The 20870-nt window shown below is 43.8% G+C and overlaps 1 protein-coding gene across 2 annotated transcripts in view; it reads left to right on the top strand.

Moving 5' to 3' along the window:
* Positions 1-20870, top strand: part of TMEM87A (transmembrane protein 87A) — a 522872-nt gene that overhangs the window by 76525 nt on the left and 425477 nt on the right. For both annotated transcript variants that reach the window (XM_069638821.1, XM_069638819.1), the window contains exon 3: positions 19056-19153. In XM_069638821.1, the coding sequence (XP_069494922.1) occupies positions 19056-19153 (98 nt within the window). The remainder of the gene's footprint in view (positions 1-19055; positions 19154-20870) is intronic.

The following is a 20870-nucleotide window of genomic DNA, read 5'->3' as shown; positions in this document are numbered from 1 at the left end:
CCCAATGTTGTTCTCCACTGGCCACACCTTGCTTCTCTTTTCCAGCCACAACCTTCACTCCTCCTCTTGCCAACAACTTCTTGCTTCCTATGCCCTCCTCCTTCTCCCCCTCTCACCACCAGTCTCTTCTGTTCTCTCGTCTCCTCCTCACACTCTCCCGGCAAATGCAAATTCGTTCTGAGCTCCTCCCTCACTTTGCTGTAAACCACCTGCACTTTGTGATCTCCCGTGCAGATTTGTATATCCTTTAGCCTCCTCCTCCTGGGCTGGACTTCCCTATAGTATACCACCTGTCTCTACATTTGAACTGTGGTAGAGGCTTTCCCTACTTTCAATAAAGTGTTTATAACCAGTGTTATAAGGTTTTCTTGGAGCTGCAGCCAGACTGCAGCTTTAAGAGCTGCTTTCGCCATCTTGGAATTGGACAACGCTTGTTCTTTTGCATATGAGCAGGCATTGGAATCTGGGCACTGAGTGATGTCTGCCTTGCTCCTACGGGTATGTGTTCATGTGGTGCAGGCTGCACCAGAATTGTGATTGCTAAACATCTTCTCTTCTGATGGTTGTTGTGTGGACGTTTGTTCAAGTATGTTGGGGGATACATCTTTTAGAGTTTATGACAGCATGTCTGATGGTAAAAGGGGCATTAATGTTTTGTTGGAACACGTGAGAGTCCCCTGCCCGCTGCTGGGGACTAAGTGAGCGTCACCAGGGGATTCTCTCCATACAACCAAGTCCCATCATCCACCAGCTTCCTGAGTTACTCCACTGGAAGCCCCCAAAACAAGGAACGAGCGTGTGTCATGAAATCCAAATCTGGCTTGTTTTTACTAGCTTGCAGAATGTTCATTCTTGGGGCTCCCACCATCTCTCCACCAAAATTAACTAAATAAAATCACAATGCTTTGGGGCTTTTTACAGTCTGAAGTAACATTAGCATGCTAACGATGTGCAATAAAAGGGAGAAATAGCTATTTTACCCCCCCCCCCGCCTCTCCACACAACCCAATTTCGGTTCTCTCAATTGGATTGGAGTAATCTCTGCCCATATCTGAAAGTTTAAGAACACTGCCATTTTGTACTACTGATTGTGTTTTTAGCATTTTATTTTATTGTGATTGTTTATTAGGCTTTTTAGTACTCCACTCGCTGTTTTATCAGTCCTTTTCAGTGTGTTTTGGGCTACCTGATTTTTTTTATTTAAATATTCTATTAGTTTACTAAACACGAATGTTGAATTCTTCCATTTCTTACCAAAGCCCTTTTGCTTGCATCTGCTTCCGTGGATCTGTTTTGTAGATCCACCTATCTTCGAATCTCCTTCACCTGGTCTCTAACGCGTGGGGACTGCAAGTCCCAGTGTTTCTGTATCCTGGCCCCCTTCTTCTTACAGGTCAGGCGCATCAGGAGCTAAGCGGTGCTTGACACGCGTACACCCGGCGCTCGCATCCTCTTCCAGTAGGTAATTGTGCGCTCCGTTCTGTCTAACCGTTATGCATCCGTTAGATGCAATTTGCGCAGCTAAAGTGAAATTATGCATGCAGGCCTCTAATACTAGTGAGAAATTGCTGCTCACGTTAAACCACAGTGCGGTGATATTAGCACGTTATAAGGCTGACTTCAACCAACATGGGACCTCCTGCCCCACCCATGGCCAGTATGAATAGTATCCGGGTCAGTTCACATACAGAGCGAGGTATAATAAGCGCTCTAGCAATCCCGAAATTGGAACCGGATATAACTCGGGATCCTACACTAAAGTGGGGGTTGAATACTGAGGCTCATAAATATACCACCAGAGGAAGTCACTGTCCTTTTGTTTCCCCAGGTCGCTGAGGCGTCTTTAACCCTCGGCGACCCTGGAGATTCCTTGATATGTTTCGAGGTTTATAAAAGATTTCTTGAAAAGTACACAATTCAAGCCATCTTTTATAAAGCTTTGCCAACGGACAAAGACACCTCAGGCAAATGTTTAAAAAATATGGCTTGAAAAGTACGCAAACCATAAGGTATGTACACAAATATATACATGTTATATATTTATGTGCGTACCTTACTATGGTTTGTGTACTTTTGAAGCCATGTTTTATAAACCTAGAAATATGTTACATATTTCTATGTTTTATAAAAGATGCTTGCATGCTACACAAGCCATAGCAAGGTATGCATACAAATATATAAATGCTTACATGCATTTATAGATTTGTTTGCGTACCTTACTATGGTTTGTGTACTTTTTAGGCCATGGCCATCTCTCAAGCCACACCCCCAAATCAGACCCCCCACCCCCTCGCTATTTCTTACCCAACTTAAAGCCCTGGTTAGCATACTTAAGCACAGTGAAGACCTTCAGAGAAGGTAAGGGCCGTTTGGGATGGAAATAGTCCTTTTGAACACTAGATCACTTTTGAAACAGTAGCATCATATATAGTTGTCAAAATCTAGATGTCTGTGAATTAACAGAAATGTGGCTGCATAGGGCTGCTGGACCTACTTCAGCCCTGGCAGTGCCTATGGGGTATGGTTCGATATGCAGGGATCGACCAGAGGAGGAAAGGGGCAGAGTCGCTGTTTTTTACAAAGAGGACCTAGAAGTCTGGGAAGCAGACCTATTTGACCCAGAGTGCTGTGAAATGCTTCAGGTCAAAATCAGAACCGATGCAGAAAACACAATTCATTTAGTTCTGGTTTATAGACCACCATCCTCTATGCCTGATTTTGCACCGCAATTATGCAACATGCTATCTTGGTTAAAACCCACCACTAAGGTAATGTTACTGGGTGATTTTAACCAGTGGCTGGGAAATGAAACGGATCGTTTAGCAAAAGGTCTTGAAGTTTCACTTAGTAACTTAGGTTTTATGCATCTGATTAATGATGCCACACACATAGGTGGTAATACCCTGGATTGGGTGGCCACTCGTAATATCACAATCAATGACCTTGTTATTCATCCGTGCCCATGGTCTCATCACTTTTTCATCCAGTTGGACATGGTGTTTGATAAAAGGATAAAGACTAGGACGATAAACAAATCTGTGATAACTACAAGCAATACTAGAAAGCTCTCCCCGGCAGCCTTGGAAGTCGGGATTACACCCTTAGTGGACGAGGTGGACAGGATGGAATCAGTGGATGAGATGGCTAAAGCCTATCAAGAGACTGAGAACAACCAATACCTTTGCACCCAATACCTTTGCACCCCTTAGATCAAAGAGAAGGAGGCATACAACATTGCAGCAAAAGAGTATAAATTGGCGGTGAACTCAGCCAAAAAAGCTATGTTTTACACCAGGATCTCTAATGCTCTGTGTGAGTCTGAAGAATTGTCTTGTCCAAAGTGTTAAGAGCTAGACAATCCCTGCCTGAACAAACAGGATGGCCCAAAAAAAGACATAGCATGGTGTACGTCTATATAAGATGCTATGCTGAGTAAACTTGATTTGATCAAACAGAATATTGAAGTGAGTAGGAAGATGGTGGAACGTGAAGTGGTCATCCCTACTGCACAAACTCAGAAAGTTGTAGAACACCAGTTTAATTTCAGACCTATGTCTGAATTGGAGCTGGCAGGTATATTTTGAAAACTTAAGCCGACAAACTGAAAAGAGGACGCCTGCCCTGCCATTACCATCAAAGCGTGTGCTCCCACGCTGGTAGGGATTCTGTCTAAAATAGTTAATGAATTCTTTAAGGAGAGTCATGTACCAGCCGAGCTAAAGAATGCCTGTATTACTCTACTCCTAAAAATCTTTTTAAAAAAAAAAAAACAGGTTTTAGCCCCCTGGTGCCAGTGAATTATAGGCCTATTACCAATACTCTTTTTTTTTTTTATTAAACATTTTAGATCGTGTTGCATATATTCATATTTTAGAGCACTTGAATAATCATAACATTTTAAATGAATGGTAGTCCGGCTTTAGGCAAGGGCATGGCACAGAAACAGTTTTGCTAGATTTAAAATCCAGGTTATCTCAGGTAATGGATAAGGTAGAAGCAGCACTACTCATGCTGCTTGACCTTTCCGCGGCATTTGACGTGGTGGACCACCTGTTATTGGTCACCACCTTGAAAGGAGTGGCTGCCTTTTCTGATAAGGCGACATTGTGGATTGAGTCGTTCCTGATTAACAGATTGATCAGGATGTGCAGTGAGGATGTAGAGGCCGCGCCTGCCCTGCTGCATTTTGGGGTGCCGCAGGGTGCTTGCCTCTCTCCCTCGCTGTATAATATCTTCACTGTTCCTCTCTTTGATTTGCTGGAAGACAAAGGTATTTGGTTCACTAACTATGCAGATGACAGACGTGTCATACCGCTGTCTCGCTTTCATGAGGAGGATACAAAGAGGGTTAACAAGGTATGCCAAGTGATGCAGAGTTGGATGGTTGAAAGTGGTCTGGCCCTGAATAACGAAAAAACAGAGTTGATGGCTGTAGGTACAGAAACGAAAATCTTAAAGCTTGGAGAGTAATACTTGCAGTTTCAGGTAGCTGATTACATAATTGAGACAAAAAAGAAAGTCAAAACCCTAGGGAGATATTTTGATCAAAACCGTTTCCACCTCTGCCTACTACATTAAGATACTAACACAGCTACGCCCATATATCTTAACAGCAAACTGTGAGACGGCTGCTAGGGCCATTATTGGAGCTAAAATAGACTACTGTAGTAGTTTGCTAATTGGAATTTGTTAAAACGATTGTGCAAGGTTGCAAGTAATACAAAATAGTGCAGTGAGGATTACTGCTGGTCTAAATACAAGGGATTTATCCGATGCTAGGAGAGGTTTACACTGGCTCCCTATTGAGGCCAGGATTGAATACAGTCTTCTTTTGATCACACATAAATGCTTGGTGGTGTCAAGCCTGGCATACTTGGTTGAAGCTTTAGAGAGCAAACCGCTCATACGAGATCTCAGATCTAACAATGTCAACCTATTGAAAGTGCCTGGATGTGAACTCAAACAGGTAATTAAAGGTGTGTTCTTCACAGCAGCACCTTAAGCCTGGAACACTATACCCCCTGACTTGAGAGCAATGAAATCTACAGATCTTTTCAGGAAGAAGCTAAAAACCCTGCTCTTTAGATGATCTCTCTTATTCAATTTGAATATGCCAACATGCTCCGCACCATGGCCGTCGCACGGGAGTACTGTTAACTGTTTGTTGTCTGTCTAGCACCTGCATGCCTCCGGCCCACTTGGTGCGTGATACAAATGTATTAAAGTAAAGTAGTGTTTAGGTTTATGTTTCATGTCTCTTATATTTGTGATCCCTAAAAAGTTAGAACTATTCTTGGTCCAGCCAATTTCTCAGTATTTGAGCATTGCACATTGATGTGTAAGAAAGACTGTCAATATCTCTGTTTGAGAAACTTCAATCTTAAAGCCAGAAACTGAGCCAAAAGGAATAGTCTGCGTGTTGAGTAACACTAGTAGGTCATCTAATATGGTAGCACTTTTGGATGACACTGACCAACTTCAGCACCAGGGGTGCCTCCCTGATTCTCAGTTAAACTGCCAATGGTTAAGAAAATAAATAAAATAAAGAGCAATCTTCTCTGGTTCCTCAAGGTAAGAAATAAATGTATGATAGCATGCCATGTACTGACAGCTAGGGCCTCATTAGGATTAACCCCTTCGGGAATAAATGCAGGTAAGCGGCTGGTACTACCAGCTCTGGCATTTTTTTTCCATACCGGTTACTCCGAGTCTGCCGGTGGGGGCAGTGAACTACAGGCAGACTTGCCCTGACCGTAGGACACTGCCCCTACCGGCAGTGAATTCACTGATATACTGGCACCGTTAACAGCAGTGCTGGTGATTCAGGAGTTCCCATCCCATGGAGTCCTGAGGGACTCCATGGAATTGGTACTTACTGCCATTGCCGGCGCCTGTAATATCCCGGTAACACTGGGATATCGGGCACTAGTAACGGTAAGGCATGACTGCCAGTAACCCATGGGTAGCTCCAGCAGTCTTGTAATAATGGCCCTAGAGTTAAATAACACTATATAGGAGATGTAAAAAAATGATCCTCCAACACATGTTTTCAACACCAATGCAAGATATGACACCTCTACATGGTCGGAAGCCTTCTCGGCATCATTGTTGACTGTGCAATCCCTATTCCCGGGAATAATAACATATGGTGTAACATTATCATAAATATTCTTATCTTTAATAAATGCAGGTTTTTTTTTTGTGGACTAAACTAGGCAAAATCGTTACAGCCTTCAAGAAAGAATTGTTTTTTTAATATTGTAAAGTCTATTTTTAGTAAAGTGATAAGATGATAGTTTGCACGTTTGGTTCCCCCTCCCCAACAGCATTGCCGCCTACATTATAGATGCCATATAGGATGTGGAATTGAGTGCCTTGTAATAATTTAATTAAAATCCCTATGTGGAATAAGGTTTAAGAGCTCGCTAAATGTTTGGGAAAAAATCCATGATAGATCCACCTGGTCTCAGGCATTTACAGTCCTTTAATGTTCCAGTCAGGTTTTAGGCTATTCTCCTCAACTGTTGGGTCTACGGTTTCAGCTTCTTGCTGCTAAGGCAGGGTAATTCAGTATCCCACTAAAAGCATCAACAGTACATCTGCTGCAGAATGAAGTCCCTATAGTAACTTTCTAAACAACACCAACCTTTGAACAAGTTATGATGGAAGATACCCTTCTTGAATCTACTGTGTTTCTTTTCCTCCATTGGCTAACCACTTGCCTGCTCGCTCTCCATATTCCCAGTATTCCTCTCGGCCTTTTCCTTATAAACCTTCACCAGTCGCTTGGCTTTGTCAGGCAAGCCGGCTGTCATGTGTGAGCTTCCAGAAATAGAGTATTCTGACACCTTCTCTCCCAGCTGGCGGATCTGGCGATGCTTCTTCTTAAGACAGGCAGGTTGCAGTCTCTACTCCTCATTGGATACTGTCAAACTTTAAAAGCACCACTCCCCTTGCTGTGCATCACGTTTGTACTGGGACTTCCTCCTTTTTTCCTGTATAGGTTATTGGTGTTGGTGATTGGCTTCCAGCGCTGCTCTTTCCCACATTATTCCTTTGGTCCTTTTCCTTGTCACCTGGAGGAGGAAACAAAGGTCACATTAGACCTGGCAGATATTTTGAAATTCCTCAAAGTCGTATTGTTGCAAGGCGATCTTGCAGCAAAAATGCAGTTCGCACGTATTGGGGACAGCAATAGCTGTTCTTTCTTTATTGCAAAATTCATCACAACCTCCAATCCCTTTTTTGGTAAGGCTGTTTCCCGTTTTGATGTTTCTGTGTTAAAAGCAATTCTCTATGCACGCCACTGCTCATGAGAGGTTCCTAATGAGATAATTAGCTCCTAATGTGCTTTATTAATTATCTGCACTTGTATTTGCATGTACAATTGCATGTCAGTCCAGCAGAGACTGTGTGGATGAGTAAGACCCATAGCCATTAAGTCTCATGCTTCCCAGATGAGAAAGCCATTAGAAGTATCGGTACATATCGTGTTATGGCGTATTTTGGGTGCAGGCCAGACCCGCCTACCGAGGGTTCTATGTTCTTACATCGCCTGTTTTCTTCTGATGACAGTTTTTTACCGGAAAAACTAGTTAAAAATGTTTCTTTTTATTTGTGGTGGGGTTTCCCCCAAACATCCCCTCCACATATTATTTACTACCTGTTACCCACCCCCCTACCCCTTATTTCTCCTTAACCCCCAGATTTTTCTATGTGTTCTTTCGGCAAACTGTATGAAAAAAACAAATCGAAAAGAAACGGGCGATGTAACAACGTTGTATCCTCCTACCGAGATCATCAACCTGACTACACTCACTTTCCTGAACAGGTAGCAGAGTGTTGCCAGCGATCTGGGTCTGTCTTGAGCCAGTGACCCACAGCTCAAACTTCTATTACTCTTGAAGCACCCTGTGCAATGAATGTACCGTGACCTGTTGGATTGTACAACAGCAACAAGGACATTGATGGTCTTCATGAATGAAAAACAATATTGGGAAATGTCATAGGTCGTGCCGCCTTAGATGTGCAGGAGTTTAGCCAGGGAAAGACTAGGATTCCAACAACCGTGACAATGTTCAACAAGTATAATGTGAGCTGGAAGCGCTGGCAGGCAAGGAGTGACATTGGGGATTCATATGAGGGATAAAAAATGCAATAGGTCTTATTAATAAGCCATTAGTCTTTGGTCATTTGTGGGATATGTGTGCAGCAATGAATGTCTTTTCAAATCTAAAGGTAGATGCCAAGCTATACATGTTAGGACAGGCTGGGAACATGCAGACCCTTTGCCAGTCCGTATCTGCCATCCAATTCTAATACGTAAGATATGGTGAGTGATAATTCAAAATGTTGACAGTAATTGGAAACAAGATCTGGCAAATGCAGGAGTGTGGGCTTTTGCCACCATTGGAAAAGGTACACTCTTTCCACACAGCTGGCTTCTTAAGCTTGACCCTGTAAAATCTCAATGACAGCACCAAAGTGCCAGGTGTTGCCCATGGCCTATTGTGATGCAAACCATCAATGCCTGGAAGGAATGAATGTGCAGAGGGTGGGAACATTCCTTGCATGCCCTCTCCATATTCCACAGCACAGTTTTGGCTTTATACATGTTAATGTTAAAGGATATTTGTACCGCGCACTATCACCACCGGAGTAGTCCCCTGGCGCATGGTACTAAGGTGCCACTGTGGGATCAAAACAAAAAAGTTTACTAGCAATAGTTTCCTTATGTGCTCCTTCGGGCATAGCCAAAAAGGGTCACAACTGCTGCTTCATGCAAGTGCAAAGGTAAAGGTATTAGACACCAGGTGAAATAGCTGCAAATTCACAATCTGTGACAAACCTCATGTGTCAATTTGTAAACCGCATCATTCAGTACAAAAGTGTCCCAAGGAGGATTTGCAAAGTTTGCCTTTGCAACACGAAAAGTGAGGATTTCATAATTCAAATGATTTTAATTGTAAGCTGCGAATCAGGAAAAGGTTAAAACATGTACAATCTGCAAAACCCTCTGGGAAAGGTGCATATTTGGTGCTAGATCGGTGCATGGTGCAAAAGAGCACCTGCAAATGTTTCCAGCACACAAGGTCTTTTTTGTCTCTGTCATGCTATGGATGCTCTTCCACAAAGCCCATGCCCACCCCGCTCCCCGCTGCCCAAGCAGCGTGCATCAGAACTAATCAGGAATAGTGCAATTTTATAACTGGTTTTTCCACATGTTTCGCTACTCCAGTGTGTCTGCATTTGCCTGCCTTGCCATACTTTATAAGCCAAATTAAACATATTTTTCACTTGCCCTCTGCTTCTGGATGGTGGGTAGGAGAGGTAGTGCAACACTGGAAGGTGTTTGCAATATTTGCTAATAAATGAAATTCCTAACAAAGATTCCTTAACTTTCCTCTGTGATTCTTAACTAAGCACAGAAACTTAACATTCTGTGTTTCTATGGGCCACTTAGCAAATTACCATTTGTAATTGTGAAAGAATCACGCATTATGAGATCATTTATTTGTACATCTGAGCTACTGTTCTTTCACATCTGTGATGAAGTGCCTTGTTTGACGGGGTTGGTGGATGATGCCGTTGCAAAAGGGGCACTCTATCATAGAATAACTGTTGCATCACCGGCCCCATTACAAAAATCGAAGAGACGTGTTCCTGAGGTGCCAGCAGCCCTGGTAGTATACTCTGGTCCCCTCACTGAAGCCGGTCCAGAATCCATTTAAACCAAAAGAGGGGGGCTTGAGCTGGACTGACATATTCACAAGACAGAGGAAGTTACAAACTCCAATATGTGGGACATGATTCTCAAAGCTGCACTCCAGATCTATCCAGGCCCAGAGAACTGCGATTCCCAAGTACCCCATAAGAAGCCACCACACCTGATCCACATTCCACCAAGGGGGGGGTTGAGAGGAGGGGCTAAAGTCCTGGGGAATGAGCAGAAGACTGGAGCAGAGACCCTGGAGAGAGCAGGAGGCAGCAGGCTGCAGGGGATACCCAGAAACCTGGAGGAGACCGGAGGCAGCAGGGAATGCCCAGGAGGCTGGGTAAAGACCGGCCCTGAAAGTGGGAAACCAAGAGACTCAGTGGGCCGCTTGGAACAAGGACCAGAAGGCTGGGGAAGAAAATGACAAGCAGGTTGGGAGGAGATTGCCACAGGGGGAGGAAGTCCCAAAGTAATCCAGAGCACAAGGTACTGTAAGGAAGGCATGGTATCAATAGTAGACACAGACACAATAGATGCAAGTTTTGAATACCTTTATTTTGGTATTTTGGGTGGGTTGGTAGAATTCCTAACTGGCCCTAACTCTCGAATCGGTAGTGTCTGCCATTAAACAAATAACAAACAAGTCCAAGACAGTCTAGTCAAAAAATAAAAAGGCCTATGCTAAAAAAATCTAACCTTGCCCTCCTTCTTAAATGACAAATGCATTAAGAGAATACAAAAGGAAAAAGTGTCTTAAAAGAAATGTCTGAATTGCTTAGGTAATAACTCCCTTCCCCACGTTCAGCAGCACGGGGTCTCGAGAGTTTCTAATAAAGGAAAGGTGGATGGCACAGTTCTATCAGTCTTGCACACTTTGGCTTGCTGGTACAATTCCACAGTTCAGGTTTGGGCTTTAAGCTTTTGGCAGTTCAATCAGTTTCTTAAGCTTTGTCCCCATTGTCATAAATACACAATAATACTCTTGACTTTTACTTTGCCACAATTCAATGCAGGCTTCCCTCCGTCGTGCCTCTCTTTTCACATTCACCTGTTTACTTTCACGCAGTTCTGCACAGGCTTCCCTCCGCCGGGCTCAAGTCTGTCTTGCTCTTTGTGAGGGTCCACATTCCCCATATTGTGTCTTTATATCTTTTTACTGTCAAAGAGTTTCGAAACTGCAAGGATTTTACATAGACCTCCGCATGACCACTTCAACCTCTCTTTAAACAATTCAACAATTAATATTTTCCTCATCTCGCAACACCAATCCCTCTTGGTACTTGTAGTTTATTATCTTCTTTACTTTGGACTCTTTCAAAGTTCATATACTTTGCACTCCTGGCATAATCACAGTTCACATACTTTGCTTTTCACTTATTCAGCTTTCGTTCCGGATTGCAGTTACTTTCTTGCATACACTTCAACTCAGAACATTTCACAGAGACTTTCAAATGTGCGATTCCGCCTCGCTGGTCCACTCTGTTACTTTGTATACTTTCTTCACAATTCAGCAATTGCAATTGTCCTTTCCATTACGGGTTTTATCGGCACATGCGCAACCTTCAACTTTTGGGGTTAGTTACATTTGCTTTTAACACAAACCAGGCTTTTGTTGCCTTCCATAACTCACTGGTCGTGTTAATTGGGCTTCTTTTTTCAACGCCTTTCATGCAGCAGTCAAGGCAGTTACCAACGCCTCCTCTGCTCCTCCCCAACTCCGTTGATCAACTGGGAGGGTAGCAGGTTGCTTTGAAGCATCTTGAAGGTTTCTCCCTTCTGCTCACTTGGTGTCAGTCTTGGAATACTTGCGGCTTCCCGAAAGTGTGGAATTCTCACCTGCTCTCTCTCTCTCGTTCTTCACAACTGCCGATCAGCCCCTTGGCCTTCCAACTTCCGTAGCCTGGTTGGCTTCAGCCCCGAAAGAGCTACTCCTTCTCGTACCAAGCCTCGATCCGAGTGTACCTATGTGCGCCACCTTTTATCCTGGCGGGGAGTGTTAACAAGTGGCAGGTGTGTATAGTTAGGATTACATGCCTGACTCTGCCTGGTCTCATTAAAGGGACAGGGCCATTGCAAGTCAGTAGAGGTAATCTCCCTAGCCTCATTCCTCATCTTCCTCAGCTCAGTAGTGTTGTCAATGTGAAGTGGGGAGGAATTATGGGAGCTGTAGTTTCCCATACAATAAGCAGAGATAGGGGTTAGATGGGTTGTGCTTCTCCCCCACTCCCTGAGGACTCCCTACCCAGCTGATCCTCCCTCACTTGTCCACCCCCAGCATCAGGGTCCAAAAGCGATGGCCTTTCCGTGGCCACCTGAGAACGGAATCCCCGGGGACTAGGTTGTGAAACACTATCTGGTTTTTCACAGTACCCAAAGTGGTGGAGAAGAAGAGATGGATATTCGGGAACTAGAGAATCTGAATTGGTCTAGGGGAGGTGCCGAGTGGGGGTGAAGGTGGTGTCCAAAGGGGCGAAGGAGAGAGCACTAACAGGGAATTGAAAAGCTAAATTGTTCGGGGGTAGGGGGCAAAGGGGTTTGAAGGCACCGGCCCAAAGGGCTGTAGAAGGCTGGGAGACGCATAGATGGCTGGTCTGAGATATAGAGGTGAACAATGAAGGAACAGGAAATAGAGGAAAGTGAAGCAGAGTGGGTAGAGGAAGTGATAAATGAGGTGGAGAAGTGGAAAAACTTTGAAGCTGAAAGAGGAGTTGTCAGATAGAAGGCAGCGGGTAAACCGGGGGGGTAACCTCCAGAAAGAAATGGAAGGCAGTGAAGAGGTGGAAACAGTGAAGTATTAGGGGAGGGATTAGTGCAGAAAGGTGAAGATGGGAACTTTGGTGAAGAGAAGGTAGAAGACCCAAAGACAAAAAGGGCTACTACTAGAAAGCAAGCTAATAGAGTAAAAAACGTTGCGGGAGCAAAACATCAGGTAAGACGCCAAGGTGGGGAGAGGGTTTGGAGCAGGTGCCAGAGAAGCAGAACCTTGACCGATTCAGGAAGTGGGGTACCTTTAGAGAACCCTCTCCCAGTATTAAGGCAGCCTCCTGTAATCCTCTGGCTCCTCCATCCTAGAAGGCCCACTTCTCACAACCCCACTTACGGAATCCACCCACCGGCAACAAGCACAGCACTAAGATTTAAGCAAAAAACCTTGAACTATGGGAAACGGGGTGTTGAACCCTTAAACCTGAGATTTGAGAGTTCAAGAGGAGGGATCCCAAGAACTGTGAAAAATAGGGTGCGGGAAGCCTGTGAGCTTACTTACAAGTCAGCCCCTGGACATGCATAGCATTGGCAGAATATTTGTTGCCACATCTTACTTTCACTATAAGCACTTTCTTTATACAAGTTTTCCCATAGAAATAACCTGCTGATGAGAAGACCCATCCTGATAACTTTGAGGTTAATTCAGACATTATTTGTTTATTTTGGCCAATTCTGTACTCTTTTGTTATGACAAGCCTTTAACCAGATTCTCTTGTCTCTGTTTTGGTTGATTAAATTATATTTTTATAAACTCATTGTTTCTACATGAAACAACAGTTAAATGGCTGGCATGGCAGTGTGCCAGCTTTAGGCTTTTTTTGTATTTATTTTTGTATTACTTGTTATACAGGTTTCACCGCTTCAGTTTGTGACCATCAACAAACTTGGTGTTTACCCTTTTCAAAACCCACACAAGCTTTGCCTTACACCAGAAAGCTAAATATGTGCCTATTGGTGCCAGTCCAAACCACAACCGCTTGAGGACTAATCTGTCGGCAGGGGAACCGCCTCAGGAATAGATGTGAGAATGTTAGTAGCACAATTTGAGTAGCACATTGCTTAAGCCCAAACTGCCTAGGGTGGCGGGTGGCATAGACCATTGAACGGTTGATTATTTGCTGGTTAAGGTTTCTTTTTTTAACTGAGGTGTTCTTTTCTACTTCACTTATCTCATGTGCAACTACTTTTTCAATGTGTTTCTTTAAGTATTTACAGATGAGATGTGTTGGGGAGATATTGTGCTTGTGTACATACAATTCATATGTGTTAGCTGGGGAATTGTTAGTCGCCAACGTGAAGATATTTGGATATCTGAATCTTTGTCCTTGGTGTTTCCCTCTTATTTATCTGTATTTGTTTGGTAACACTGTTCATTTGCGAGTTTTGCAAAGAAGCTGCTCCATGCCCCGATTGTTTATTAGCTCATGCAGTTGTTTTTTGCACAGTATTTCTCTTTTTTTTACTTGCATACCACTGTATAGTTGCCTAGATTATGGAATATATGAAGAATGAGTTGTTAACACAGATGATGAACGGTATGGAAATGGTGAGTGTAGCGATCAGCATGGGGAGGTCAGTCACTCAGTATGAAAGGGGTCTAAGCCAATGCATTGTACTCAGTCAATTGAGTACTGGTGAGAGTGAGGAGTCTCAAAAGTGAAGAGATCTCACACCAATATGTTTGTAATGCAACTGCGTGGTCAATAGCAGGTCTTGGGTTCTGTGAAGAATCAGATTTCGTCCCTGCTCCCCAAGGTGTAGCCTCCCCCTTTGAGGCTAGGGAGATGAGCCTGCTAAGCAAGACCCTCCCTACGGGTCTAGGCAAGTGGCACTCACTGGGAGAGACTCCCTCTTGGGGGATAAGGAATCCCATTCTGCTGAGATATTCCCAAAGCCATTCCACATGATGGCATACATGGGACAATCTGATATGCAAAGCACAACCCAATTCAGAACGTTGGCTGAAGACGAGAATAAAGTATGTCATTTTCGCCAAGAGAAGAGACTGTCGCTTTTCCTTCAATGGACGGCGACAAGGAAATTGAAGAGGGAGGACATGCTGAAGAGAGACGCATATGCCGGCAGGGGAGGCCCCTTGTAAGCATAACACCTGATAGAGCCAGAGCGGAGCACAGCTGCGGTGCCCGCAAAGTTCAGATCGACTCTGAACGTGAGAGACAGATGCTGCAAAACCAGCGTGAGAGGCAGAGGGGAGAACCCAGGTACCAGTGGTGGCGTCACCATGCTGACTCGCTGGTGGGCAGGCTGCCCGATCAACGACGCAACACCACCCGGTTGAGAGTGCAGCAATTCATCCAGGTAGCAGAAGGAATTTGCGCAGAACGATAAAAGGACACCAGCGAGAGCAAGCTGGCAAAGAAGTGGAAGGAAAAGGATGGCCCCAAGCGGCTGCAGGCCCTGAGAGGTTTCCCGGTAAGGATAGAGGTAACAGAGAGAACGGGAGGACCGGGAGGCCACAGGGGACTCATTATGAATTGAAAGAAACTTGGTCCCGTGAAATTGACGAATCCCTGAATCTAAAATCGAGAGAAACTCATCCTAGTGAAATTGACAAAATCCCTACATATAAAATTGAAGGAAACTCATCTCAGTAAAATTGACGAAATGCTGAATATAAAATTGATGAACTTGAACTATAATAATCTGATAAGGAGAACCCAGAGCACACCAGAAAACAAGCACATTGAAACTGTGATCACACTACCATTCGAAGAGAGAAAATACACAGGAAATACAATACTCAGGAGATACCACAGCTGAGAAGGGGGAACGTTAATTACCCCGAAAAGATACCCCACTTAAGAAAGTATAACTTAAAGAATACCCAATGCCCAATAGCATAGATCAAAGGACTAAACCAAGCTCAAGAAAGGACTTGTGGGGGACAGTCCACAAAGAAAGGGTAAAAGCCAAAACCCCTTTGAGAGAGTTGAGAGTTGCTACAGAAGGTGACCCGAGACTAACTAATAAAGAAGACCAGTACACCATCAGAAGACTCATTCTCCTGAACTTAGTTTGTTAGATTAGTGGTAGGGTCAGTTAGGGTTAGAGTTTCAGACAGTGAGCTTTTTCATTTGGACATTTCCTCAAGGACTGAAAAGCACCTTAGTCATTCATATAGGTAGGGAACACCACATAGTGCTAGGGAAAGATGGGCCTCATTCCTATTATTTAATAAACCTGTTTTGAAAATGTAATCAGGGTCTGCACAGTTCACAACCATAAATGTCTGGTCTGCTGATAGTGTGTTAATACTTTGCTATAATAACCTAGCACTGGGTTGTTGAACTCAGAGCTTTGAAGTCAGCAATTACTACTTTGGTAGACGATGCAAAGTTTTGATAAACGAGTAGATCTGATTTGAGCATTTCAGGTCAAAGCAGATGTGAGCTGCATGGTTTTGCGGCTGGCGTAACATGTCCTTATTTTTTGCTGTTAGCTCTATGTTGACTCAATAGAAGTAGTCAAGTTTCTGTAGGACAGCCGCAATTGCAGTCTGGTGGTCGGTCTCCTGGAGATAGAGCATTCTTAACAGGAACATGGGGCAGTAAGTCACAGTTTGCACTGCATTTGTGGCTCAAACAGCATGTAATGACATTGGTTTTAAGGGTTTGTGAGCAAAGATGATTTGCCAACATCCATTTTTAGATAATGGACAATCTACAGCTTTATGGCGGCCTCATCAATGTCTCCGGTTTCACCCTGTTAAAATGAACCGTTCTAGGGCAGTGCAGGAGATTTCATTTGACTCATTTGGGGAACAAAGTAGAAAACGCAGATCAACTGTATTTAAGGCTGCAGAGATGCCTAGCAAGATGGCATGAGGTCACTCATGATCCCAATCATCAGACAGCTTTAGACAGCTTCTTCCAAATATGCACACTAGTGGATTCAGTTTCTCTCTGGTGGCAGAATCCTGATTAATAATCATTTAGGTGGATGTTTTTATATGTATATTTGTAGGGAGGTGCTTAATAGACCACACACCTTGTTACGAGCAGCAAATCATTTAGGCTACTGTTTGGAAGTTTACCATTTGGGGGAGATAGGCTTCTTGGCCATTGACACTTACTAACAGTACTTGCATAGGGCAATTATTGCTCTGCTTAAAGCTGAGCCAAATTACAATGGTTCCAACTAGAATCATGCAATGTATTCTTTTACATACACTGTTACCTGAAAATGACTTCCCAAAGTCTAAGCAATAATCTGTCCATGCCATATGTGCCATTGCAGTATTTGGTCACCTCTCCCTAGGGGTGAGCCTTTCCTTGTGAGGCTAGGGTGGTGAGCCCGCTATGCAATATTCCCCCTAGGGGTGGTGGCAAGCACCCTGCCCTCTTGCGGACAAGGACTTCTGTTCCACAGAGTAACTCCCTAAAGACCTCTCTCTTGGACCAACAGTAACATCAAGGCTTTAGAAAGACCTAGCAGACAAAGCCACTTTCTGTTATTGTGCCATAAAATCACACCTGAAGAAATATTTGGTAAAAAGAAGACTGCTGTAAGGCTGACACTGCAGACAAGCAGCAGATAGTCGGAGGGTAAGCAGAAGCCGTTCGCACCAAACAAAGGGAAGTCCCTATCCTGCCTGCAGGCCCAGTGATGCCAACCAGTGGTAAAAAAAGGTAACTGGGATGGCAGGAGACTCTGGAGGGAACACTGGTATAATGAGTACCAACATCCTACTCATCCCGGTGATATGAGAAAGCGCAGAGAGAGAGACTTATTACAGGACTCCTCCTACTCGTCCCAATGACATGAAAGAGAACCGAGAGGGTGAGAACAGTTACGGGACTCATCTTACTCATCTCAGTAATACCAAAAGGGGGCAAGAAGATAAGAATAATTATTGGATCTATTATAGTTGCCCCATAGAGAAAATCAGTAAACCAGTAGAGGAGAATCCTGATATCCGATATCTTACTCATGAGGAGCTAAAGAACTATAGGAATACGGAGAACAGGAACAACGTAAAGAGGGATTCTATTTCCAATGAAATAACAGAGAAAGAGAGACATTCAGAGACACTTGAGAAAAGCATAATCGTAGGAATTCAAAGGCCAAGAATGCTGAGGAGGGAGAAGTTTGCAAATTCAAGTGGAAGGGCAACCAAAGGCTTGGAAAAGTCCCCTAAAAGAACTGAGCAAGCTAATGCAAAAGATAACCAAGAACTATATAAGAATTGAATAATAAGGGTGAGGAAGCCTATCCAGGAGAAGGGAGTCATTCTCCTGGTCTTTTGCAATGTTGTCTTACTTGTAGGGTGAGGACAGAGGACTGACTGTTTGCTTTGGATTTCACAACAGGCGACGGGCACTCCAGTTAGTTTTGTTAGGCAGGGAAATCCCACGATAAGGGATAGTAAGGCCTTTTCATTTATTTTTTTAACAAAACATCTGCAAAAAACTGGTCTGTCTCCTTCTTCACACCTACCAGACATAGTACACCAGAAATTAAATGGGATGCCTGCCATATTTACCTCCGGTGATGCGAGATGACAATGGGCCTCATCGCGAATTAGGCGGAGCGTTAACAATGCAGTAGTAAGGCTATTATAGCTGCATTACTGCTCTGCCCAATCCCGAGTTTGGCAAGAAAGTTGGACATTTGGCCACTTTCTGCCCATTTTCGGCCCTATCAGCGCAGCGCTGATTGCGCCAGGCTAATAGCGCTGAAAAGCCCCACTGACTCTAATGGACCCAATGTGAATGGGGACTTACCTCTGCACCGCAACTCAGGATCTGGCGCCAATATCGCCGGACTGCGTTGCAGTAACGCTATTTGCATTGGGCAGTATCCCGGTGGATTTACTGCTGGGATACCGCCCAATTCGTGATGAGGCCTTTTGTCCTTCTTTGCAAATGCTACACAATCCATTAGGGAAGATTTTCTGATTTCAACTCTTTGTATGCGTTTCCTCCTCTCTAGATTTTGAAGTTTAGTCTTGCACCATACAAGTACATAGAGAACAGATAACAAAAAGCAAATGTTTTGCAGCAGTGAGGGCAAGCAATCACTGCTGTGAAAAGACATCCACACGCTTTCTGCCAAAAGTAAGCAGTAACCTTAAAGGAGCATGCTCTATGAAGGGGCTCACATTGCAGATGTCAACAAAATGTATATTTCCGCCAAACTGCTATAATGTTCACTTCCAAGTGCAAGACTTGGAACATACACAACGATGGGGAGTAGGGAAATCCAGGGCCATCATGTGACTCGAGGAAGGGATGTAGATACTACAAGCGTCTCTGCTTTCCTCGTATGTTTTCACTGATCAGGAAGTCTATACCTTCCTTTACAGAACCCAGATTTTTCAGTTGCCTTTCGCTAAGGTAGGCACACTCTGGCACTCCAGTTATTTGTCCTACAACTCCCAGAATCCCTCACCATTGACCACTGGTGTGAGCTTTGGGGATTTGTGGGACAAAACTCCAGGAGAGCTGTAGTTGGTCAATAGTGTTTCACTGGGATGTGCTTGTTTCCTGTCTACCCTAATGGATTTTTGTGGTTTTTCTCTTTATTCACTTGTGTATCTTGTCTTTATTGGCAGTTGAAGGAGACGAGAAGACGTGTGATCCTTCAGTGAGTTACAATGTCACCTGGTACTTGCGATACGCTGACTGCTACAATGAGGTCTTTAGCTGTGAGGTAAGCCTGATCTAACGGTTCTTCGCTCCTTAGAATGGGATGCTGCTGGGGTCTAACACCTTGTACCTATTATCAAGAAATCGTGATCTGCCCACCTTTGAAGCCATTGTTTGAGGGGTGAGGAGGTTTTGGTTCGCTGATCAGAGATTTGTTGCTGTATATTTTTTTTATAGGCTGCTAGAGCAAAGTTATTGCAGGGCATGCTGAGCACCCTAGTCTGCACCTGTGCTCTTCTGGGCTGCTTGCGCAAAGAGTTTAATGCTCTAGAGAGTAGTTTGCTTTAGAAACCCCCAGAGCAAAGTTGTGTGCTGAATTTGAAAGGGTTTTCAACAGTCGTCGAAAGACTGTAGTTGTGAGCCTTATCTAAAGAACGTCATTCCAATGCATCCTGGAGCCAATACTCCATTTACCACAGTTCTTATAGTTTTGGGCAATGCATCCTGATTGTCTACATTTCTAGGAAGACCCCTTTACCTACTGCATTAATCTGAGGCTGTAGTGGGATACACCCTGCTCTTATACAGCAAATACTCTTCCACATTCGGAGCCAGTAGGTGTGGCATCTAGTTTGAGATAAAACAAGTAGAACTTGCTCAGTTTATCAATATTAGAACTCTTATTTGTTTAATTGTTAACACGTTTGTAATGTATTTACTTCTGCTTGCCAAAGCATTATTTTATTTAATCTATGAACCAATCTATTTTTTTCTCCAATTTGGTTAGTGCTAAAAGGGTTTATAAACTCAGCACTGAGTATCGGGTCAGAAGGAGGACGCAGACTTTCCATGTTAAGAAATGTTCACTTCAACAAAAACATGCAAACTCCTATTGTTTCCTTAACAAAGGATGTTCCCTACTTAACAAAACTAACTAGGGTGCTTGTCAGTCGTCGGTGCAAGTCCCAAATATGATTCAGTCCACTCTCCAAAACTACGCTATTCAGCCACTACCACTTTAATAACAACTAAAGGACAGGCAAACTACCCCCTTCAAATGGATTTTGTCCTCCCATGCATTCCTCATCTTTGATATTCGATATCCAGCTTCAGCTGCGTTGTAATTTTTTTTCAGCGAGGGCGCTGTGCGTCAATGCAGCGACTCGATGTCCATCGAGGGTGATGTCATTGAAGGTATATATAGCACGCACAGCGCCCGTTGGCTTCAGTTCTGTTTTTCCGATTAAGGTTACGCTTTGAGAAACTACGGCACGCTTTTATTGTTCAATTTGCGATGTCTTCTTCCTCAACACCTACTAACCCGAAGACCGGGTTCAAGATGTCAGGACTGTGGCTTCAAGATGTCGATAACCGACGCACATCGAGGATGTTTGTGGTATGGTATTGTTTATTTACACAGGTAAGTGTTTCAAAGCGGTCCAGCAGGGTGGGAACATGGGGGTAAAAAACAAACAGGGGCTCAGAGCCCTTTAATTTCTGAGAAGATAATAGTCTGCACAGGCAGAGTAAGTGCGTTTAAAAAAAAAATATATAATAAATACAATGACCAGTTTGAGAGACAACAAATGGACCTGACAGCGATTCTACAGGGATAGACAAGAAAGAGGAGAAGAGGAAAAAAAGTATTGAGGAGTTTCCAGAATTTAAGGAGATCCGGCTCAAGACTGAGGGCGGCGGGGAGGCTATTCCAGAGGGAGGCACCTGCCAAGGATAAGGATCTCCCTCCAAATCGCTGCTTGGAGAACCGGCTTACTCGCAGA

Source organism: Ambystoma mexicanum, chromosome 14 (genome assembly GCF_040938575.1).
Source record: "Ambystoma mexicanum isolate Mex_15411 chromosome 14, UKY_AmexF1_1, whole genome shotgun sequence".
NCBI classification, from domain to species: Eukaryota; Metazoa; Chordata; class Amphibia; order Caudata; family Ambystomatidae; genus Ambystoma; species Ambystoma mexicanum.
The sequence above is the reverse complement of the archived record's forward strand: the minus strand, read 5'-3'. Positions and strand labels throughout refer to the sequence as shown.